The sequence below is a fragment of the Ahaetulla prasina genome, chromosome 3, assembly GCF_028640845.1.
Source record: "Ahaetulla prasina isolate Xishuangbanna chromosome 3, ASM2864084v1, whole genome shotgun sequence".
NCBI classification, from domain to species: Eukaryota; Metazoa; Chordata; class Lepidosauria; order Squamata; family Colubridae; genus Ahaetulla; species Ahaetulla prasina.
This window is the reverse complement of record NC_080541.1, coordinates 101,518,310-101,544,266: the sequence shown is the minus strand read 5'-3', so window position 1 is coordinate 101,544,266 and position 25,957 is coordinate 101,518,310. Positions and strand designations below refer to the sequence as shown.

General features: G+C 36.5%; 1 protein-coding gene across 6 annotated transcripts in view; it reads left to right on the top strand.

Annotated features, from left to right (window-relative positions):
• SLC12A7 (solute carrier family 12 member 7) overlaps window positions 1-25,957 on the top strand; it is a 108,867-nt gene that overhangs the window by 15,542 nt on the left and 67,368 nt on the right. The window contains exon 1 of one of the 6 annotated variants that reach the window (XM_058175234.1): window positions 10,008-10,139. The exons of 4 other annotated variants lie outside the window; for them this stretch is intronic. In XM_058175234.1, coding sequence (XP_058031217.1) covers window positions 10,100-10,139 — 40 coding nt within the window. In that variant the 5' untranslated portion in view covers window positions 10,008-10,099. Of the gene's footprint in view, window positions 1-10,007; window positions 10,140-14,256; window positions 14,405-25,957 lie in introns of those variants that run through there. One more of the 6 variants, XM_058175235.1, reaches the window with a different exon arrangement.

The window sequence follows — 25,957 nt, the reverse complement described above, 5'->3', positions numbered from 1 at the left end:
ATTGCACTGCTGATGGCAATAACAGCACCCAGTAGAATATATATAGTTTAAATCTTCCTTCTATAGAAGTCATGCATTTTGTCTTAATTTCTGAATTTCTGCTTAGGAATGTGTATTTTTCCCCTCTAAGTGGAATTATTTTTAATAACTGGTTTTAATCTGTTTAAGGCTTAAAATTGGTTTGTTATCTCAAAATGGAGAGAAATTATTTCTACTACTGAAATTCAGGCCTCTGGGAATGTTTTTTTTTAAAGTGATGAAAGGCTACAAACAATTTAGGATTGCCCCAGTGTTTACAGCCCCTTCTTGCTGATAGTGCATGCATTTTAAGAACTGAGCCTTGTTTTATGAGTGTATAGGTATTGGAGAATAACAAGCTTTTCCTCTGAATGATATTGTTATTAAAGGCATTGAAACCCTAAGTTGCGTTAACAGAGGGATACAATCAAGATCAAGTGAGGTACTAATACCATTCTATAAAGCCTTATTAAGACCACACCTAGAATACTGCATCCAGTTTTGGTCACCACACTAGAAAAAAGATGTTAAGACCCTAGAAAAAGTGCAGAGAAGAGCAACAAAGATGATTAGGGGACTGGATGCTAAAACATATGATGAACAGTTGCAAGTACTCAGCATGGCCATTCTAGTGAAGAGAAGGACTACGAGAGACACGATAGATATTGTTCCAATATTTGGGGCTGCCACAGAGAGGAGGAGGGTCAAGCTGTTTTCCAAAGCACCCGAAAGTCAGACAAGGAATAATGGAGGGAAACTGATCAAGGAGAGATTCAACCTAGAAATAAGGCGAAATAATTTTCTGACAGTGAGAACAACCAACCAATGGAACAGCTTGCCTTCAGAAGTTGTGGGAGCTTCATCACTGGAAGCTTTCAAGAAGAGACTGGACTGCCATTTATCAGAAATGGTGTATGGTCCCTGCTTAGGTGGGGCAGTGGTGGGTTGCTACCAGTTCGGACCGGTTCTTAAGAACCGTTGGCAAAAATCTGGCCAAGTTTGCAGAACCGGTAACGATGCCCAGCTGGCCACGCCTCTGAACCGGTTCCCTTGGCCAAAGAGGTTGTAAAAAAAAGGATTTAAAAGGCTCCTCTGGCAATCCCAGCTGAATTGCCTGATTACCAGAACCTTTAAAAAACAAGTTTTCTACAAGCTCTTCAGCTGAAGAGTTTGTAGAAAAAATCCTTTTAAGAGGTTCTGGGCTGCATCAGGCAACTTCAGCTGGGATTGCCAGAGGAGCCTTTTAAAGTCTTTTTTTCCTCTGGTGATCCCAGATGAGTTTCCTGATCACCACAGGCTTTTAAAATCATTTTTTTACAACCTCTTACAATAGTCCCCACCCATACCCACCCAATTGTCCCCCTCACCCACTTATCTAATTACTGCTCCTTTCGGGCTCGCAGAACCATGGCTTCTGCAATCAGTTGCATCAGCTAGCAACTGAATCTGCCTGCCTACAATCCATCTTCTCAGTGAGCAACTCAATCTGCCTGCCTCAATTGGGTAAGTAAACTATTAAAAAATATTTAATTGGGAATTTTTTAAGGAGTTGGGTTTTTAGACAGCAATTAAAAGTTAAGGAAGTTTTAAATTTAGCTGCTTTTATCTAAAACAGGTCTCCAACCTTAGTAGCTTTAAGGCTTGTGGACTTAAACTCCCAGAGTTCCTCAGCCAGATTTCCTGGCTGAAGAACTCTGGGAGTTGACATCCACAAACCTTAAAGTTACTAAGGTTGGAGAGCCCTGATCTAAAAAATATTAATAAAATAATAAAATAAAATATTTGTGCACCTTTCTGAGATTTGATGTGTTTCTGTAGTGTTTCACACTAACTACACAAACACAAAATCTCACAAAGCATTTTGTGTGTGTGTGTGTGAGAGAGAGAGAGAGAGAGTCAGTTGTGTTGTGTTGTGTGTGTGTGTGTAAAAAGCTTTTTGTGGCTGTGTGAGATTCCTGCTTGTTGCAGGGGCCATTTTGGGTGAAGTGCAGCTGCTTTTACATTGTGTGTGAGTCAGTTGTGTTGTGCTGTGTTGTGTGGGTGTGAAGTGTGAAGGCTGGTTTTTGGTACCTCTTATTGTTTTGTATACTTCATTTATTATTTTTATTATTTATTGTTATTGGCCATGCCCACCCAGTCACATGACTGCCAAGCCACTCTCACCCAGGCACATGACCATCAAGCCATACCCACAAAATAAGCCACGTCCACAGAACCGGTAGTAAAAAAATTTAGAACCCACGCCTGGGGTGGGTGGTTGGACGAGATGACCTACAAGGTCCCTTCCAACTCTGTTAATCTGTTGGAGATTGTCTGATTATCTACCTAGGATCACAAGGCATAGCGTACAATAAAATACTTATTTCAGAAATCAGCATCTAAGATGATAATATCCATAATGCATATTTCTAGATAAAACACATTAGTCCTCAACCTATGACCATTAGCTTTTTTTATCCTGCCTTTATTATTTTTAATAAATAACTAATAATAGCGTATCTAATACACTTATTTTTCTCACAACAGCAACTCTATTCAAGTGAGTTGAGCTGCAGAGAGTGGCTGGCTCTCTGGTCTCACACCCCCATTTCTGTCCCAGCTTGATCCACTTACCTTTTCCATAGATCTTCTTCAGGAAGCAGCCTCTCTGCCATGCAAATTTCCTACACGGAAAAATTCTCAATTGCAGCAATTATGAAAAGGTGCCAGCTTCAGGGATGGCACCATACAGCCTCCATGTTGTATAGGGAGGCAGAGATGCGGAGCAGCTAACTTTTCTTCTTGAAGACAGTCTAACCCCCACCCCCAATTGGAGTTGGAGAGGCCCTGGGAGGCTAGGGTAAGTCAGGTGTGAGCTGGGGAAGTGCTGCAGAGTGGGCCTGAGCCTGCAGTATGCTTCCCAGGGCCTTTCCCATCCCTGTGGCATCCCATGCTTCATTTAAGACCCGTTTAAGACTGGTCGTTTAAGACTGCAAACAGGAAGAGCAGGTATTGGGGTTGCTAAACAAGGCAGTCACGTGGGTGCCTCATTTAATGACTGTCACAACTTGTGACTGTAATGAGCAGACTCCATTATGATTGTAAGTCAAGGACTACCTGTCATAATAATATTGCCAGTACAGAGTATGCAGAAATCACTTGGAAGTCTTAAGGTTCTGTTGTTTTAGATTTATTCAATACATTTGGATTTTTTTCTGAAAATCCTTGAATCTTAATGTTTTTTTTTAAAAAAAGAAAAATATTTTGTAATATTTAACTCCTCGCTTGAAACAATCCATCCATCCCTCCCTCCCTCTCTCCCTCTCTCTCTCTCTCTCTCTCTCTCTCTCTCTGTATAGCCTTGGAGACTGTCTTGCAGTTTTCTTGGCAGGATTTTTCTGAAGTACTTTGACATTGCCACTTCCTAGGGCTAAGAGAAAGTGACTAGGCGAAGGTCACCCAGTTGGTTCTGTGCATAAAGCAGGACTTGAACTCACAGTCTTCCAGTTTCTAGCTTGATGCCTTCATTACACCAGTAAAATTATCAATATCAAATAGTAGTTCTATCCAATAAAATAGCAAAGAATATTTAACAATCTTGAAAAGAAATATAGGGTGTGACTATAATCCTTTTGCTGTACCTGTGAGAATTCCAGAGCTGTCCCATTGGCTTGAGTTGAAGCCCAGTGTTGACTAGACTTGATAGATTTGGGTCCAGAAAGACAATTTTGCCTCATTTTGATAAAGTTGTTTCAACTATTTTACTGTCTGTATTTTTATGCTTTTAGCAACTGAAAAACATAATCACAGTTAACCAGTTCAACTTTTACCAACATTTCTCAAGGGAGCAGACACGTGGCTGTTCAATGCATGAAAGTACTAATATAATTATAAATGTCTTGAAAACTAGCATGTTAAGAATAGCAGCAGATTTATTTATCTGGATTTGATCAGCAATAAATGTTAATTCTGGTGACCTTTATACTGACAAAGACAGCTAGAAATAACCTGAGCTAAAATAAGCTAGAAATAATAAAACAATTAGATAATGATCTCATGTACAAAGGATCTGCTTTTGCCTTCTGAGTCATATTACCCAGCAAAGCTACATTTGTGATAATAATTGATATCAGATGTTCCATTAAATTGAACTACCTCTATCTTTTTCAATAGGAACATTTTGTATGTAGTAGAAAAATAGTAGTGAAATTTGTGTTTATATCAAACAAGTTAAACACAATCTGAGATTTACGCATTTTCTGATTTATGATCATGAGTGTTTTTTTAGATTCACATTATAGATTTATAATAAGATGTTTTTTCTTAACAATAGCCTCTTGAGTAAGTTAGAGTGGTAATATATAAATTTCCCAGTATAAAATAACCATATTGCATAAAATTGAAAAATTTTACATTTTGTATTTTTAAACACCTTTTATAAATATAAAATCATTCATTCATTCATTCATTCCAAATATGTAACTCTGAATGGGTAACCATTCTTAAAAATGAGATGAAAACAATGTAACAAAATAATAAATACCATATTTAGTAGCCAAGAAAAAAACACACCCGACATAAAGTAGCGTAGCAATGATAAGAGCTAAGCCCCATAGGGCCCAGGCTTGGCAGCAGAACCTGGTCTTCAGGTCCTTATGACTAGCCAGCAGGGTTGAGGTGCATCTGATCTTCAGGGGAATGATATTCCAGAGAGAAGGTTCTATGACAGAAAATGGTCCCTTCCTGGGTTCTACCAGATGATACCCCTTAACAGATGGGACCTGGGCTATGCCTCTCCTGCTTTAAAATATATATATAAGGTGGTTGGTTCATAAAAGTATGATTGGTATATTAAATTGAAAATATAGTTTATCCAAATAGTAATGATTGTGGAGCTTACTTTAAATTAGGTTATTTCATTGTAGATGTAGAAACCACAGGCTGATGAATTGTAAGATATGCAACATGTCTACATTTTTGTCATTTTGCAAAAGTAAGCAGACAAAAAGTCAACAATAAAAATAGAAGAAATGGTCAAAATTGGAGTGAAACAAGGTCATGTGTCCTGAATTACATCCTCCAGTTATGAAAGTGTCACTTTTTAGAGAACTAAATCTAAGAATAGTCTGCCACATGGAATGTTGTTTAACCAGTCACAACCTGTGGACTGGTGATTTGAATCAGGGTTTCCCTTTATTCTGACTAAACCTTCTAGTCTTATTTGAATGTATTGTGACCTACTAAGCTGAATGTAAGACAACCCAGCAAGTGCTTTGTAAATGCTTGTTTAAACAATGTTTAAATAAAACAGTGAGGGATGGAACTTGCTCATCAAACACTTGAGAGGCATAAATAGTTCTCCATATTTGATACAATGGGCCACAAATTATGCAGGACTATTTCAATGAATGCACAGAACAATGGTTGATAAGAACGTAACATTTAATACAAAAATACAAATGGTCATATTTAAGGGGATGCTTTGGGAATTCATTGTATGCTTAAGTGTGCTGAACATTGTGTCCTGAATTATGCACAATAGGAGCTAATATTTTATATAACAGTTTGATGGCTGGAAAAGATGTGACATGTGCAGATTAGGTTTCAGAACATGATGCTATTTGCAGAAGGAATGTCTAATATTGTAATCTCAGTGATCCCAGTCTAACATTTGTACTTTATTGGTATTGCCTAAATACATGGTGCTTAGATGGCAGATGGAGAAATCAAATCCCAGCTTACATAGCAATTGTACCATCTGTAATGTCAACTTTTGCTCCCTCCCCCTCTCCAAAATTTGTTTCTATATTACATTATTGTAATGTCTGTCTGTCTATTGGCTTGGAATCAGGGCTGAATATCAATCTATGTCTTTTTAAAAAAAACTTGGCAATAGTTTTGTAGTGATTGTCATGAATATACTCTGTGCATAAGGTCTAGGATGGACCAGCATTTCCATATAACAGGGTGCATATTAAGCTTGAAATAAACCTCTCCAGAGACATAAGCCACATGTTAAAGACATTTCCAAATTGCTAGTGCTAGGTTACACAGTTAGAATTCTGAAAGCATATAAGTGCTGCTACAAAAATGGTCATCACGAGGGTGCTTGCTTGCGGTATTTCCTAAAGGATATGCAAAGCCAATCACAAACTCTCACCCTATTTATCAGAAAGTAAAAGTAATGGAAATGACCCTTACTGCTTTCTCTGCCTTCCTATAATGCTCTCTATTGACTCATATCTTAGCTTTGTCTTTTTTTCCTAGATTGTTAGGCACGTTTAGAAGTAAGGCATTCCACAATTATATTCAGTCTCTGTTTCCTAGGAATACTTGTGGAGTTTTGGAAATAAAAGACAGGTTAGGACTTTAATTACAATATGTGAGCATCTCATAAAACATGTTTAGGTCAGGTAGAACATGCGCCTAACAAAACAGAAGTCCTGTGAGGACGTTAACATTTTGTCTTATCCCTCCTTCCTTCCTGTCATTTTGTTTTTCAATCAGACCCATCAAATTCCAGCTGCTGGTTCTTCCCCTGATGTCTATTTAAAAAATAACTACACTAGAGTTAGGATCTTTGCTAGAGGGGAAAAAATGGCTAAAGAATAAATTAAAAATTCTAGCAAGGAAAGGATACAATTCTCTATCCTGTGGTTCATGTGCTTAAATTGTAGCCTTTCGAAACAACATTTATTTTTTTAGTTTTTATTGAAAAAAATAGGAAAACAAACTATATAATACACATTTGTGTTTACTGGGTTGTTTGCGTCTCACTTCAGGAAGCCTAGACTAGAATAAGATATATTCGGATAGAAAAGTAAATATCCAAAACCTTTTACAGGGAACTTTTTGTATATTTAGTTAAGCATGTGGTGGTGCAATTGTTCATTTATGTTACTGACCTGTTTCTTAATAGGCTTCAAATAAAGTGTGTCTAGTTTTCTTAAAAACTGGAAAATATTGGTCAGGTCTGGCAAGTTTCTCTCAACTGAGTTATTTTTGAATGAGAAGTTGTAGTTTGTACTGAATTCAAATTAAAATATATTTGAAGAACAATTTTATTTTTATTATACATGAAAAACTATTATATTGATTATGAAACAAAGGAAATGCAGAATATGTGTGAGGAAGAAATATAGATGTGATATTACTAAGTATTGTATTTTTAAGTAAGTTGGATTGGCTATATATCAATTCTAATAACTGAAGCTCCTTTTTTTTTTTTGAAGACTCTGAGATCTGGAGAAGCTGATCCACAAATATTATCTCTGCATGAACACTTATTTACCAGCATGTATGAATTATTGAACTAAAAATAGGATTGCTAGATGTTGTCTTTTAGGAAAGAGTTTCTCAATGGAAATACAGAAGATACTCAATGGAAGCCTCTTTAAAGCATAGTGCTTAAGGGGAAAAAAGCCAGCCAATGACAATCTAGAGAAATGTGTGGATTACATTTGGCCAAGAGATGTTTGGTTCCACAAGCGTGTCCTACAGTATAGAAATACAAGGAGAATTTGAATCATAATTCTTTATTGAGAATAAGTCTTCCTGTATATATTTGGAGTCACTTTTAAGTTGTAATGGAATTCTGTGTTTTCAAACAAATATTGGAAATAATGAGCTGCTAGAAGGCATTTTCGTTTCATCGTTAATCTTTGCAATCAACATTGGTTATTCAGTCACATTTGTAGCTAAACATTTAACACAAAAATCCCTATATAATCTAACTAAGGATAGGTGCCTGCAAAAAGCTGAAATTATGTAAAAATTATGCTATTTACATGTAATTACACAAACTCAGCCATTGCATAGCTTGATGAAATTAACGATGGTGCAGTGTTTACATTATGAACCATGTTTTGTCACTTGTCACCCCTCCTATGCAGATGCCCATGCAGGTGTTTCAGAACAGTGGACTTAAGGAGACTCTCTAAAATTATTAATATTTAGAAATACAACATTGATAAAGAGTGGCTGGAAATTTCCAAGAATAACTTGGACATAAAAACACCTCATCAGGATTCTGCTATCTCACCCTAAATGTAACAGTTGGTCTCTCTATAGATGAAGATAGAGATGTGGAAGGGATGTAGACATATGTAAACATATATATTGATACAAAAAGGCCTTGCAAAACACAGCTTTGCCAATATTTCAAAAGAAAATTTGTAGCTAATGTAGGATTTTCATATTTAGGCCCTCTAATAAACCTGTTAAGTGTATAATCAGACCATTCAGGTGTCAATCTTCAGAACTGAAGTCTTGTTCTGCTTCCCATACTCTCTATGGAATTATTTATTTAGCATATGGCAATTGTCTATGGAAAGATGAGTGTATACAAGTTTCATACTGGTTCATGTGTAAGAATGTGTGGTCTTTGACTGCAGGAAGCTTTAGATTTTGGTTTTATTCACATTTTAAACTTACTCCACTGACTGTTGAGATCTCTTGGTAGCTTACAGTGTCATTCCTTCTGTTTGTCCCTCATTGTTGCAGGGTTTGTTTGTTTTATGTAGTCATTGCATTATTAGAACAAAGCTATCGATGCATGATGAGACAAGATATTTTACTTTTCAATTGGTTTGTTACAGAACTAGCTGATTTGGGCCAAGATTTACTCAAGGTTATCTAGATGGCTTCCCTTTTGTAAGGGAGGACAATTACCTGAGTTTCCAGGCTCCTACTCCATTACCTTAACCACTACATTCTATGAACTGTGCCTCAGTAGCTTTCATAAAATATAAAATCCAAATTAAAATCTTGGATACTTAACCAATTTGACACTGATTATGAATAATTAGTACCACTAAGTTTTGGCTATGAAGTTAGAGCTTGGGAGGAAGCATATTCCAAAGAAGTGGAGCAGATAAAAGAAAAGCCTTGCCCAGAGTGAGTGAAATCTATAGCAACAATACCCAAATTAACTCTGTAAACCAGCCAGATCAGACAGAAATAACTATGTATGGCTGTGAGAGAAAAAAAAATGTTGTGGCTAAATGCTATGAATAAAAAACTCTGTGGCTTGGCGTATCTTTCTCATATGTATTTGTTTGGACACTTAGGTCACTGAGATCCTGTTCCATGTACTCCTCTAGACAAAGGACTTTCGACTAAAATGAGAGCTTTGTAATCCATGGCATTCCATGGAACATTGCTTAGTGTAATATATATTTGTTGCCATTTTAGTGCTAGAAGAAGATGCCCCTTTTAGATTTTAATGGTTTGGGAATAATAATTCTGGTGTGAGTATTTCTTTGTGTCTTTTGCCAGTTACTATTCATAATCCATTCGGAAATTTGCTGTTGGGCAAACTGAATGAACAATAAATGTGTGCATTGGACTGCAACTCCACTGAACATGGCAATTGCAGGATTAGTTTTTTGGAGAGTAGTTTTGTGAGGCAGCTGGAGGGCAGGCAATAACCTGAAGAAAATCAAATAGCAGATTTAGTGATTGGCTAAATCTCTGCTGCTATGAAGAAAATTCTTCTAAATTTCCTATAAGATGTACTCTCTGTTAAGAATATCTCACCTCAACCTGTAAATATTTTATAAAGGCCCAGATCTTCCTCTGTAACTGTTGGATCAGTTCAAATTAAAAACAATGCAATTACACTGGTGGATTTAGGAGTAAAATTTAGTCCTGTAAGCTACTGGTAGATGAATTGCCCACTGTCTATATAATCTGACATTTCCTGCCTTTATATACACAGGAATTGCTTGCCTAATGATAATAGTTTATTTAATGAGACATCTGTGGTAAACAAATTCATCCTACCGGTATGTGTAATTAAAGACTTTCTACCTGGTGACATTTGATGATAGAGATGTAGGCTTTATCCTTACTATTATGTTTTTAGCTTTATCACTGATGAGCATCCTTCTCAGTTTAATCTGTTGGAGAGAATTGACACTGCACTGCAGCTTGGCTTTGGGTCACATGCATACTTTAAACTGCATGAAGCTCTGATGACTTGCTTCAGAATTAATCCAGCACTATCGAGAGGCAGGATTTGAGGTCTTGTACAAAACGAGAGTGCAACTGTCAGCTTTCTGCTCTTTCACTTTTTAACATTTGGAGTGTTACCTTTCTGGTTATGAGTGTACAAGATTATGAAAGAGGTGGCCAAAGTTCAGGTGAGTCTTGATTTTTGGGAGAAGAGAAGGAGGGAGGGAGAGAGAAAGAAAGAGAGAGAGAGCGAGGAAGAGAGAGAAAGAGAGAGAAAGAAAGAAAGAAAGTCTCTTCTAAACTACTAGTTGTTCCTATTTTAGCGAAGAATTTGCTGAAATCATATACACTTGTTCAGAAGGTGCATTTTTCTTACGTTTCTTCAACTTTAATTTGTTATATTGAGTTGGAATTTCATGGCAACATATTGTGAAAATATGTCCCTAAAATATGTAATGTTTTGTCCTCTGTTACTTAAGGCATAATGTGCTTTTTTCAGAATTTTGGTACAATATAGGTAAACAAGCCCCTATTTACTGATACTAAAATATAAGATGGATTTAATACAAAATATTAAATGTGCATTTATAATATTTTGGATTAAGTAACATAGATACCTTTGGATTTCAGAAATGGAAGCAAGGCACTGTGGTTAGGAGAGTCAAAGTTGAATTATGTTTGATTGCTTTGTGATCACTGGTAATAAAAATTGAGTTTAAATGGAGAAAAGCAAAATGTGGGTAAAATCAATTTCGGTTTCTTTTTTCTTCTTGAATGTGCTAGTTTGTTTTCTGACTGATTTAGATGCTTCGTTGGAAGGCTTCATAAGCATACAAAATACCATGTGTCTGGGAATGACTGGATCATGTTACAAAAATTCTATTATTGTTGTTTTGGAAAATTCTGTTTTCTGATTAGAAATGTTCATATTTAATTAATAACTAAGGTGCAGATTTTCTATCTCCTGAAACTCAAGAAAGTTCCTTAAAGTTTGTAATTTTATGCTTTATTCATGTTTTTGATGATATAATGCTTAACTGTTCAGTGATGTTAGGCTAAATTTCAGTGTTAAGCCTATAGTTCTGTTTTGCAGTGGTAAGATATTTTAGGGGAAGTACAACGTGTAACTCGATAGTAGAATATATGATTTGCCTATATGATTCTTTGGATTTTATTTTTGAATAATTATCTAACACCCTGGAAAATCTGGATTGGTTTAACTAGCAGCTTCCTGTTAGCATAGAAACCTAGCATTAACGTAATGCTAATTGAAATTAAAAATACTCTCTTTTTAGTATTGCTTCACATTTGAAAAATAAACTTTTCATTTTATTTCAAATGTATGATGAATGACTAAAATACATTCCTGCCCATTAAAAACAGAAGACTAAAGAAAATATTCATGTGCATATTATTTCATTGTATATTGAATCTTTAATTGATTCTCCAGAATATTTTCATCACAAAAATTATATGCTGGAATTATTTTTATATGATTTTTGGGGGGATTAGGTTAGTAGTGAACCTTGAGTTTTTTACAAAAAGCAGGCTGTTTGTTGTTGAGCTTTAGAGCAGGGGTCTCTAACCTTGGCAACTTTAAGCCTGGTGGACTTCAACTCCCAGAATCCCCCAGCCAGCTTTTCTGGGAGTTGAAGTCCGCCAGACTTAAAGTTGCCAAGGTTGGAGACCCCTGCTTTAGAGCTTCACCCTATGGTTCCCATCCTGTGTATCATGTTACCTTGTGGTGTTCCAGCAAATTCACGGGGTGCCACAAGATATTTTAAAATTTTAAGGGAAATGCTCCACATCTATCAGATGCCCCACCAACTACTTAAGGTAGTTCACACTTTTGCCTAGAGCTCCTTGAAAAAAATTACTGAAGCAACCAAGGATGCCTTCAACCAAGAAAGTTTTGAGAACCTTTGACCTGACGTATTCTGGAGTTAATGAGAAGGAAAAATAAGTAAATGAAAACTATTGGTTTTTAAAGTATAGTGGAGTGGATTATCAATACATATAAAATTTTCCAGTATTAGAATTCAGTGGATGCATTGGTGGTGAATAGTGTATGATCAAAAAATAAGGAGAAATAAATATATGTTTATTATTGTTATACATAGCAAACTTTTATGGAAACTTTTTTCAAAGTGTTTGTCAATTATATTTTTTTCTACTATCTTTTGAGACACATGGGTACTGCTCAGTTATTTGCCAATGATGGATCAGGATGAGAAAAGAATTTGAGGCCACCCTTCATATCCACGGCGAAGCTGCTGCTTCAGTAAGATCTCCTAGTCATATTGAGTGCTTCACAATGTAATATTTTATGGAGTAGCAGAAAAGTTCAATTAAAAAGTCATTTTTGAAACAAAGTAAAGTAAAATTGTTTCATTAATAAAAATGTCTCTGATCCTTGCTCTGTTATGCTGGTTATGCCAAATAAGAAGTGCACTACTATAATTGATTATGGGAGGTGTGATTGTTCTCTGAAGAATGTAAGATATTCAGGACTGTTTGAATAGCAACTGTCAGGGCAGGCAAGCTAACAACTAATCTATGGTATTGTTCTTAGAGTGAATCTAGTAGGGTAGCTGGCATAGCTATCATTCATGTAATAACAGCTACATTTGTAGAACCAGCAGAAGTGAGAAAAGACAGATATAAACTATTGGTGTTAGGAAACAACTGGGAAATGGTTTGCTTGAGTAAAAACAATAGCATAAAGATTTTAAATAGTGCAAGCTGAGCAAGACCTGCCAAATTAAAAATTGTTCTTCATAGTTTTGTTCACAAAATAATTCCAGAAACTAGATAGAATATTCAATGATTAATTCAATCATTTTATAAGAATATGGTATTCAGTATTATTAATCTCATTTTAGACAAGGGAAGTTTTATTCAAGATAATACAAAAGTCATATGGTGGCTTCCCTGATAAGTTGATGTGAAAGATTTTAAATGAAATTTCCCAACACCTTTTTTATTTTGGCAAAAAAAGTATTTGGCTAGGTATTTGACTCGGGGGGGGGGAGCATTTTTCCAGATGTATGGATGCTATTTATTTTATTCCTACCTTTATCATTTTTACAAATAACTCAAGACAGCAAACATATGTTCCTATTTTCCCCAAAACAATCCTGCGAGGCGGGTTGAGCTGAGAGAGAAAATGACTGGCTGTAAAATACTTGGCTATGAAAATGAGGAAAAATGTTGATTATATGGCATCTACTCTTCTTTTTCATAGCTAATAATACTACTATTAGTTTTTTCATAGATTGTAATACTATCACAATGGATATTTTCTACAGAGAAAAGAGCATTGGGAATTATCTCTCCAGGAATGTTTCCTTCAGCCAAATTAGGAATGTAGTCACAGTCCCTATATCTTGAATAGTGAAATATGTCAACAGCAACTCTATTTGTTATTGTTCAGTTGCTAAGTGATGTCCAACTCTTTGCGACCCCATGGACCATAGCACGCCAGGCCTCCTGTCCTCCACTGCGTCTCAGAGTTTGCCCAAATTCACGTTTATCACATCAATTACACTATTTAACCACCTCATCCTCTTCCTTCCCCTTTTCTATTTGCCTTGAATCTTCCCCAACATTGGTCTTTCCCAGTGAGTCTTCTCTTCTCATTTGGTGGCCAAAGTATTTGAGCTTCAGCTTCATCATCTGTCTTTCCAAAGAAAGTTGAGGTAGAATTCCTTTGGTATTGACTGGTTTGATCTCCTTGCAGTCCGAGAGACTCTCAAGAGTCTTCTCCAACACCACAATTTGAAAGCAAATCTGTAAGAAGTTTCTTAAAATGTAGTTAATTAATTGGGTAATTTGGGAGATTGTGTTGGAGTTTGTAAGGAAGTTAATATCACAGAACTATTAATATAGGGTTCATACATTTCTTCATTTGATTGCCATTATTGCTTTCTTATGCATTTATTTAGTAGAATAAGAAAAGACATTTTGGTAGTTTAGGATATGCAGCATTCTATGTCTAATGCTAATACTAGATCCAATTATTGTTGACTTCTTGTTCAAATAGAAATGATAAGAATACAAAAATTGCATAAAGAGGGAATCTATAGATAAACCTCCAATGAGAATTCATGGTGAACTAGACATCCCTGAAAGAATGGTGACAGTATTGCAGCAGAGATCTGTGATCTCAAGATGAATTCTGGCTGGAACAGTCTCTCCAGAAAAGGAGTGATTAATACTCTGGACATCTGCTACTTGTGACTAGACTACAGGAACTGAGTTTTTGTGATCAGCTCCTGAGTTGAGCAGCTGGAAGTCAAGGGATTTCTATCAAACTCACAGCTGTAATGCAGCCTATATATGGACATAAGAGGCCATAGAAGCCTCATTTCATAAACACGTTTGGATATAACTAATTTACATCTAAAGAAAGAGCAGCAGGATCCTGAGCAGCAGAATAAGAAAATTTCACTTGGTGAGTCAACATTCTTTCTGGATTATAAAAGAAAAATGTTTTAAAGACTAAACACTTTTTGGCAAAAAGCTTAACAAGGAGTGGATGTAAGAAAATTTAAAACAGATAAAGCGGATAGTTATTTTGAAATATTATTTTTTATTCAGGTGCTTTAGAACAAATTGGAATTAAGATAGACAAATGAACAGAACCTTTGTGGGAATATTTTTTAGTTTATTATTAAAGAGTACAGACGATTGATTTTACAAAACAAAACATAATGGAAATATGAGCCAGACTGTGATGCTGGCTATAATGCTGATTGTAACTATGGAGATGCTGACAGTTTTGCTGACTGTAAAAAAAGGGAAGCTTGCTTTTCTCTTTCCCTTGTTTGAGACACTTTCATTTTTGATTATAATATCATAATGTCTGCTACCAAAAAGCAGCAAAAATAGTAGAGGGGAGAATCACTTGATCTCAAATTGACTAAATCACTTGATACTAAATTGGCAACTTTTGAGAAAAGGGTGGATAAAAAGCTTGTAAAGATAAAAAGGAAATGAAATAAGAAATTTAAGTCTCAGTGCAAGAAGCATTTAATGGAAAAGAAATAATAGGGAAACCGAATGACAGAATTATTGTGATATACTAGGGTTTCTCAAGAGAAGTGAAAAGAAAATTAAGAGAGTTTCTGGTGTACACACACACACACACACACACACACACACACACACACACACACACACAGAGAGACCAAGGTTTTCTTATTTACACTTATTAGAAAAATTTAAAGTAACAAAAGAGTTTATGGTTTTCAACATTATGAGACTAAGTTTGAAACTGAATTGTGTAGAAATGATGAATATGTAATTGCTGAAATGTATAAACTTTTAATAAAGTTTGAAGCAAGAGCAAGTGAAAGAATGTATCAAACTGGGTTAAAATACCTCTTCCAGGTGCGCGCATGTGCATTGGGCGGCTGCTCTTTCAGCTTCTGGTGCTCCCGCGTGCGTGAAGACTAGCTGGCTAGCGCACTGAAACCCAGAAGAGCAAGAGGAGCAGAGCTGACAGCCAGGACGGGCGGGCTGGGGCTTCCTTCCCTCCCCACCTTAGCAGGCTTCTTCCACGGCCCCAACCCTCTAGCCCCTGGCACTGACATGTATCCACGGTCCAGAGTGCCTGGCTGGCTTGGGCGCATGGGGCAGAGTTTGTTGGCTGGGCGAATGGCCGCCCTGCCTGCTGCTCCTGCTGCCACAAGGGGCGATGGTGGTTCTCTCGCTGCCGCTTCTGACCAGGATGCTGGAGCAGCTAGGAGAAAAAGGAGGAGCCGCCATTGGGATGGCAAGCTGCCCCAGGATAGCCGGAGGAGAGCATAGCATGGAGATGCTGCTGAGGGGTAAGAGATGCCGGACCACCTGGGAAAAGCAGGAAGGCGCAGCTGAGGGATAAGAGCAGGGACTGTGCTGGCTTGTTCTTGGTGGCGGGCTTGGGGGGCCACTCCATCCTGGCCAGAGTTGGGGCAAAGCCTGCTGGCCCCCCAAGCCAAGCCCTGGGAACGCTGACACCCCGTACCTCTGAGGCTGGGAAGGGGCTCTGGCTTTCCAGTGGAGGGAGGTGGCATTCCTCTCCCTGTCCGGGGCTGCGGAACTTGGTTGTTGATAGGGATGTCATGCCAGGGGGGCAGGCAGGGAGGTGTGAGGATCCCCAAAAGGCCAGGCGGAGCCAGCGCATGCGCACCGGACAGCTAACCTTCACATGCGCATGTGCACCAGAAACTGGAAAATCATAATCTTCTCCAGTGTCTGGTGCACACGTTTCAGCACTCAGTGCCAAAATGGTTTGCCAACACTGGTATAGGGTATCCTGCCTGACCAGGGAGTTGGATTAGATGACACCCAAGGTCCTTTCCAACTCTAATATTCTGTTATTCTGAAATAGACACAGAAAACCAAGGAAAGTCTATCAAAAGACCTCCAAACTCAAAAAGAAGTTCTAACATCCAATTGTGTGGTAAAGGATACTGTTAGAGAAGAATTAATTCAAAGAAGATCAAATGGTGGAAGACATATATAGAAATTCTATAGAATAGAGATATCAACATCCATAAAGACTTAGAAGTATTTTCTACTTAAAAGCATTTTTAGTATTAAAAGATAAAGTTAGATCAATATTTTGATCATTGCCAAATCAGAAGGATGTAGCAATTGAGAAAATATTTACAGAAATATAGCAAGCTATAGATGAAGACTCTAAAGTTTTTAACCAGACTATGCTAGCAAATCTGAAAAAAAAACCATAGTGCCTAAAAGATTGTAAGAGGTCTATCTACATACAAATCCTAAAGAAAGGAGATATTAGTGAGTGTGCAAGCTGTCATATCATATTCTTACTTTCACATCCTAGCAAATAATGCTTAAGTTCATCCAGGATACAAATTAGAGACCTGTGTGGAAAGGGAGATATTTGATGTTGAATCTGGCTTTAGAACAGGCTGAGGAACAGAAGGCACAATTGCTGATCCATGCTGGATAATTGAGAAAGCCAAAAAATACTCCAAAAATCATTGTGTGCTTCTTTGATTACTGAAAGCTCTTTGATTGTCCAGTGGTGTCAGGATATGGATTGTACTTAAGAAAATGGGAACCCCACAACATCTCATTGTCCTCATGTACAACCTTTGCCATTGCATGATCCCTAGGGCTGAGAGGGTATGATTGGTCCAAGATCACTGAGTTGGCTTCATGCTGAAGGTGTGAGTAAAACTCAGTCCTGCAGCTTTTGGTCTGATGCCTTAACGGTGATGGTGAACCTATGGCATGCTTGCCAGAGGTGGCATGCAGAGCCCTCTCTGTGGGCACGTGCGCTGTCGTCACCTGCTCTTACAGTTTTTAACACTCGCATGTGCACTGGGCCAGCTGGTCTTTGGGTTTCTGGGGCTCTGGCGTGCACGCATGTTCTGATTGGGGCACCCAGTGCCAAAAAGGTTCGCCATCGCTGCCTTAACCACTACACCAGACTGTCAAATATATGTCATGATTATACAAATCAAAATAATTGATTTATGAAGAATAAATTAAACTTATTTCATCTAAAACCATATCCAGTCTTTCACTTTAGCACTCTCCACTGCTAAAGAATTAGTTCAAATTGACAATATTTTATTGAGTTAAGTCTGTTATATGCACCTGCTTTCTAAGATCTCATAATCTTTAGGAGCTGATAATGTTGTTTTTCCTTGTCAGACCTGAGGAGCAACCAACTTGTTAAATTTTATACTTCAAAAAATATCACTGTTTAAGATAATTGTTTTTACTTTCACCAAGGCATATATTCCTTTAAAATGAGCTGATCTTGCACTGTCTGTGCTAATATCTACAAGACTTTTATATTACTACTAGAAAGGATGTCTCAAAGTGTGCTTGGTGCCAAGAATAACCTCCTATGTAAAAAGTAAATCTGATGAAAATTTAGTTCTAATTGGAAACTATTCTTAGATTATAATATTATATATGGATTTCTGCCTCAACCAAAATGTGGGTTCTCTTATCTATAGAATCAAAGCAGAAGTCATGTAAAAGAAATTAGAGGCTGAGGCAGAAATGGAATTTTAAGAAAATGTCTCTACCTAGTTGACCCTACCTAGTTACCACAAAGATAAAGGGAAGGAGGGAGGAAATGTATTCAGACTTGCAAATGTTTGTTGCTGTAACTTTACAATTCATACCTTGGGTTTCCTTGTCTGGTCTACCTTGAAGAGCTGATTGTTGTTAAAAAAATAGGGGGAAAAACATTATTGAATTATCTCACTTCTTAGACATAAAAAACTCAAAAAATTAAAGAGTTGATAACCAGCCATATAATCATGTTCCCCAGTCATTCCTGCTGAAAAATTAACAAATAAATTATCTGTAAAATATATTTCCACTCACCCTGCCCACCCCCATATAGTTTATGCTTAATAAAGCATTAATTGGTTACTGGGTGAACAGTAGATGTGTGTAATGTATGCATGCAGGACTTTGCTTCTAGGATTCTATCCTTATTTTTGTATAATATACTGCACCATTAATTAAGTTTGAAACATATTATTTTTATTTTGTTTCATTTTCAAGTTCTATTATGCTTACTGTTTTTCTGTTTTATATGCATACGGAAGTGTGTAACTGTAACAGTTCTACTATTAGATATTTTACTGCATCAGGCTTTAGTAAGAAACTGATGTGATTTGTTTAGCACCTTCCCTGCATGAAGTGTGATAGATCTTGACATTCAGAAAAGGGGCAGGAATTGGGGAAAAAAACCATTCTTGTCTGCTGGGAAAACCTCAGTTGATTGTAACTTTTTATTTTTATTTGAACAATAGATTGTTAGGAATAGTTGAACCGCACAACTAGGATTCTTGGAAATACTGTATATGTGTAGAGTTTTTTGAGCTATATTCATTTAAGAACCTCAAGTTTAATATTAACAGTCATTGTTTAAGAGTTTGACCAATATTAATTTGAGACATATGTGATGAAATGTCAATACAAAGGAACATTTCCAGTAAATTTCAGCCAGGTGAGTTGAATAGGTTTTGTGTAAAGGGAAGAATAGGTCTTAAGGGAAGATGCTTCAACAATGTAATTTGGGGGAGGAAGCTTAAATTTCTGGAATTTCTTCATTTTATTTGTTCAATTTTCTATGCGATTGCTGAAAACTCTAGGCAACTTAGAAATAATATTTCTTTTGTCATGGAATTTCAGGGTGTGATTTTAATTCTGTGTGTAATTTTTTTATTTTGGTTTTACAATATTGAGTAACAATATTTAGTCTTTTCCTACTTTTACATTTAAGGTAGTGGTAATTTGCTAATTAGAGGACGCGGTGACTCAGGGGCTAGGACGTTGAGCTTGTCAATAGAAAGGTCGGCAGCTCGGTGTTTCGAATCCCTAGTTCTGCCGTGTAACGGGGTGAGCTCCCGTTACTTGTCCCAGCTTCTGCCAACTTAGCAGTTTTGAAAGCACGTAAAAATGCAAGTAGAAAAAATAGGGACCACCTTTGGTGGGAAGGTAACAGCGTTCCGTGCGCCTTTGGCATTGAGTCATGCTGGCCACATGACCACGGAGACGTCTTCGGACAGCCCTGGCTCTTCGGCTTTGAAACGGAGATGAGCACCACCCCCTAGAGTCAGCAACGACTAGCTCATATGTGCGAGGGGAACCTTTACCTTTAATTTGCTAATTGTTCATTGTCTCTTAACATTTCTTTAGTATCTTTTACTACTTTATAAATAGAGTATTTTCATATTTTGTTTCATTAATTATCTAAGAATTGTACAAATGTTGGTCACTGACAGTAATAAAAATACAACTAGCAAGACATTGCAAATAAGACCAAATTTTAAACAGGTAAATAAGTCAACCAGTGTGCCAGCATTTAGGGGCGTCTTCATTCCACCCCAGGTGACCCTGAAAAGCCACATTGGCTTTTAGTCATCTGGAGGTACTGAAGAAGAGATCTGTCATCTAGGGAGTCAGGGCTTCCTCAGCCCTGTAAACAGAACTACATAATCATTTAAAAATTGTAAACATATGGTATATTAGCTGAACTACAGCGAAGGATAGCTTATAAACTAAATAATTATCTATAGCATATAGTAGTATTCTTTCCCCTTTTTAAAAAAATGATATATTGAAATAACAAAATAACACTCAGCTCAGAGTCTAAAACATCTTTAAAATCCTTTTCCTTATTATTAAAAAGAATGTATTCTGTTTATGTGTTTATTCTTATGCTGAGCACTAACTGTACAATGTCCACTTACTGAAATTATATCTTTTCTTTTTTTTTATCTTTTTCACTTTCCCTTTTTTAAAAAAGATCAATAAAAATGATTTAAAAAAAACATTCCTCAGCATACATTCTCTCCCAGATATGGCAGCTAGACAATGGAAATTTTTGGAATCCCAAATCCGTATCTGAAGTAGCTTAAATTTGTCTCATTGTATGTGTTTTTTTAAAAAAAATGTTCATGCTTTCTGACTCTCAACTGTCCTTATTTTTTTCTTTTGAGTCTTTATATATCTAATCAGATGAAAGTACATGTTATTTTTCCATTAAATCAATCATATTGTAATTTTTTATTTATCAAATGTATACCTGTCTCATTTGCCAGACATTTTACATTGCAACAGTTAAATGCAAAATGAGCATTTAAAGTAACAATATATCCAAAGTGGGGCTAAGGCAAATAGAATAATAAAATGTATAAATCAACCAAACTAGTTATCATCCACCATAACCCCTTCAGAACACTGAAAATAAATTTCATCTAGCTTACTGTTCATGTGATTCACAGATAGTCCTTGCTAGTATGGAAAATTACTTGAATATAAGGATAATCGATCCTTTCCTTTTCATACAGTTTACTGTATGATGCATAAGCTGGAACAAGAGAGCACCTAACCCTAGATTATTGTTGTGACAGAAGCAAGTGCATTAAATAAAATTTTGCTCTTTAAAAAAAATCACACTGGAGAGCTGGAAATTTTTGCTCTTTTTTCTGATATTGGCATAGTGCTTCCACAATGTAGGGAATTAAATTTAATACTCCAGTAGCAGAAAATATATGAAGCTCAAGTTTTAACTATGGAGTTCTTGGTGTTTTTTGCGTTCAGTTGTTTGTTTACAGATGTTTCATTACAACTAGGTAACATCACTGTTAGGAGGGGTGTCTGGGTTGCTCCCTGGTTGCACAGTATACAATAACTTGCCCTGGCAGTTTAGGTACAGGTGTGGTTTTCTTCTTGGTAGTTCCTTGATTAGGGTATTATTTTCTGCTTGATTGTTTATCTTATGTTAATCTTTCCTTGTCTGAATGTTGGCTGCTGGAGAAGACATACTTTAGTCTTCTTGTTCTTTGCTTAGCTTTTTTATTGTCTCTTTTGAATGGTGTGAAAATATAGTTTATTTCTATGTGCCCATTGATGGCTGATTTGTCTGAATGCCAAGCTTCCAGGAATTCCCTAGAATTTTTTGGATTTAGCTTGGTCTAGGTATAACTGGGATTGAGTCTGTCCATATGTTGAGAGATTAAGGAGCTTATGTTATGTCTTCTGGCTTCTAGTTGATGTTCATGAATGTACACAGGGGCTGTTAAAGTCCTTACACTGTATGCTGTAGATGATTTCTGTTTTTTCTTGAGCTACTGGGTCTTTTGGTTTACTTAAGATGTTTGGAAGGCTTTAGTTAGTTTGTATACTGTGGTTGTAATAATTTGTTGGTTGTTTCTGACGTGTTTTTGACTATGATATTCTTATCTTTTTATAACTTGTGCTGTAGTGAGTTGTCAAGCACTTTTTGATAAAGTTGGGTGGGCATCCGTGTTGTTGGAAGATGTTGTTTCGGAGATCTGTGTCCTTTTTCTGGTGTTCCGGATTGCTTTATATTGTATAGTGGTATCTAAGGCTTCCAGGAAAAAAAATCTTGAAAAATGATATCAATCAGTTAAATAGAGTAATAAATAGATTTGATAAAGAAGCAAAAGGATGCAAAAAGTTCTTTAAATTTTGGGGGAGAGATGCTAATTTGTTGTGGAACTATTTATCCTATTACGGCAGTCAAGGAAAAGGGCTGTGTGATGAAAATAGAGCTGATATCTGCCTATGAATTTAAGTTATATTGAACTTTATGTGAATAGATTTATATTTCAACAGTGGGCATTTTCCTCTTCTCTGGTTTTGGGACAAATGATTTTACACACACACACACAGTTAACATACATAATACCTCTGCCTCCTGTTTTCCCAGAACAACAACCCTGTAGGTAAATTGGTTAAAAACGTGTAAGAAAATTCACTAGATTGGACCCTTGGGGATATATGGAGGCTGCATTTAAGTGTAAACTTAACAAGGTGGTTGAGAGACATTTTGAGTAAGTTTGTTAATAAAGTATCTCTTAAGTCTGTCATCCCCTAATGAAGTGGTGCAGTTATAGGACCACATATTGTTCAAAAGTGTTGAAAGTCCTTATTAATTTATATAATTAAATATAATTGTTTTGCTATCCCTTTGTTCTTTGTTAAGATCCCCTATCTCATGAGTCAGCTCTTCTCTGTACATAGGGCATTTCTGAAACTATCTAGTACTCTGGTTAAGGAGCTTGCTGTTCTTTTCCTTCTCTTTGCCAGATATATTTCCTGCCTCTGTTCATGCTCTAATGAGTGGAACATTTTCCTACTCATCACCTTTGTCTGAATAGTTGAATTCAGTACCCATTTGATCTCTCATATTGGGAAACTCAGAACAACTTCAGTAAATTTCCATCCAGATATGGAGCAGATCCAGACATGCTTAAAGCTGCTGTGCCATAACCCTTTAACCTTCTGGAGCCTTTGTGCCCTTCTATCAATAGTGCTTTTCTTGTTTTATAATTATAGTTCCAGTTCTCTGATCATGATAGTTTATAATTCTTTCCTGAAGTTTAAACAATCTGATTTTCTCCTTGTACTTATTGCACTGCAACAGCACGGAGGAAAAATTGCAATGTTGAGCTGATATGTTCAATATCTTAGTTCATATAGATATTTTTTTTCCTTTGTCAGAAACAGGCTCAGATTTTTCTGTTCTTCCAGATTCAAGTTTTGTATTCATTTATTTATATATAAATAACAATAAAACTTGTGATATGTATAGGTAGAGCTTGACATACAAAACAGTTCATTTAGTGACCGTTCAAAGTTAACAACGGCATTGAAAAAAGTGATTTATGATTCACACTTATGACTGTTACAGCATCTCCATGGTCACATGATCAAAATTCAGACACTTGGCAACCGACTCATATTTATGACGGTTGCAGTGTCCTTGTGTCATGACAAGTAAAGTGAATCGGTCACTTAACGATGTTACTAATTTAACAACACCAGTGATTCACTTAACTGTGGCAAGAAAGGTCGGAAAATTGGGCAAAAGTCACTTGTCTCGCTTAGAAACATAAATTTTGGGTTCAGTCATGATCATAAGTTGAGGGCTACCTGTATATTAGATTGTAATTTCTGGTCCCTGATTATTTATGTGAACTTCTAAGGGACATAAGAATATCCTTATTTAGCTTTCAAATGAGCAATGTTTGTGGCTTCCCATTTTAAGATTAGTTGCTGATCACTCTACTGCATTATCATTCTGTTTCTTTCTTTCTTTTTTTAATAACCAAATGTTATTTAGCTAATAATATTTAATTTAAAATTCATTTGATGTAGTCCTTTGATGATCAAATGTAGATTTGATGTAATCTTTTATGCTCATGTGTACAAATTTCTATAGCGATTTTAACCCAGTGTCTGAAGGATGTTCAATTTTATACTTAGAGCAAATGTTATTTGTCTTATTTAAAGCACACCCTCTGTTTTAAGGGCAGTATTATTGTTTTATCAGTCAGTGTGATGGAGAGCTGGATATAAAAAGTATTTATTTGAATACCAAGCTGGTTTGTGGTTTTTAGTTTAATATAGAAATATAGTTTCCAGTACAGTTTACTTTTGCACATGTTGTATGTAGTAGGTGCTATCTTTAGAAAAGTTCTTTATCTTGCAGCACCAGTACAGATCGGCTAATGAGGATTTCCTTTTCCGAGGACTTGTAATGCTGAGGATTTCTGAAATAAGATTTATAGGCTTCTCAGGGATAAGGCTTGCTAGAACTGGAGGTCAATAATGTCTGTGCTGTTTGTATTTTATGATGCCTGGTCCAGGTGTTAATAGATCAGGAAGTTGAGAACATTTATTTGTAAGAAAGGAGCTTGCATTTTTTAAAGAATTCTATTACAAAAAATTAAACAGTTGATTGCTAATTCATTCATATTGGCTCTTCCTATCAGTTTTCACAATTCATAATCATATTCAGCATCCTCATGTAGCTAATATTAACACAATAACATATTGTATACAATGCTTTCATGCTTGATGCTAAATTTTTTAATTTAATTTTTAGTATCAAGAGGGTAGTGAAAATCCCCTCTCGAATTGATATAGAAGTAGAGAAACAATTTAAGGGGGTATCAGAATTACACTGTGGTCCCCAGTCATTTAGGAAGAAGGATCTGTGAGGAGATTTTGCCACCTTTGCATATCTGTATATCCTTACCATCTATCTGTGCTGATGTAGTCTTCAAAACGATGATAAATTCATAGCAATAATATTAAACACAGTGTAACTGAGAAAGTATAAAGGTAAAGGTAAAGGTTCCCCTCGCACATACGTGCTAGTCGTTGCTGTCTCTAGGGGGTGGTGCTCATCTCTGTTTCAAAGCCGAAAGCCAGCGCTGTCCGAAGACGTCTCTGTGATCATGTGGCCGGCATGACTCAACACCAAAGGTGCACGGAACGCTGTTACCTTCCCACCAAAGGTGGTCCCTATTTTTTCTACTTGCATTTTTACGTGCTTTCAAAACTGCTAGGTTGGCAGAAGCTGGGACAAGTAACAGTGCTGCCGTGTAACAGCTCACCCCGTTACACGGCAGCACTAGGGACTCGAACCGCTGAGCTGCCGACCTTTCGATCGACAAGCTCAACGTCCTAGCCCCTGAGCCACCGTGTCCCTTGACTGAGAAAGTATATGTCATATCAATTCCATCTTCAGGTGGACAGGCATAGGGCCTGAGCATTGCCTTAGAACCAGAGACCCTTCAATAAAAATAAACATTCCATTTTTCATGACAGTGGAACCCGAGGGAGGAATTAAACATTTCAGGCTGGTCGCATACATGTTGGAGCAACTTGCTTCTCTTGTTCCACAGCATTTGGAAATTAAAAAGATGCCAAACTGTACACAGTGAGAGATGATCAAATAGGAGAAGAGGTAGGGCAGAACCTATGCTGAATTTTCAGATAAGACAAGTGGTGGTCAAAGAAAGAAAGGTATCAGGCTATTTCCATCTCATACCCTTCTGCTTATTAAATATTAAGACAGAAACATTGACTTAAATATAGCAAATACAAAAGGTTAAGCAGTATGAAATGCTGTACTAAAGGTTAAAGCTGTATAAAAAGGAACTGTTTTCTATCAAAAGTCGTCAGTGTCATGTTTTGTAAACCTCTTTGAGTGAGAGAAAAATAATTATTAGAAAACAAATCCAGTTTGATGTTCCAATTAACATTCTTCCTGCTAATTGGTGGATGTGTTGCAATGTATTTGGTAGAGATTTTTTTGGGGGGGTGATAGTGATGAGAACTCCATTGTTTTGAAAAGAGTATATATTATTCAATAATCTGTAAATCATTACAAAACAGATACAGGATTTGCCTTGCCTATTTTAAACCCTAAACATATGGCTTAATAATGCTTTTAAACCTTCATTGCAATGACTCATGACATGAAGAGGCAAACATTTGAAGTGCTTTTACTGCTTCACACTTAGCCTAAATTACACATTTACTAATTTTTCTTAAGGGTTTTCTTTCTGCAATAGTCGTAAATTTGCAGAAAGGTAGATAATTGCTTTATTTTGGTTTTTTATGATTCAGGTTGAAAGTCTGACTTGCATGAGAGTTTTTACATAAGTGGAAGTATAATTAAGTTACCAGCCATAGT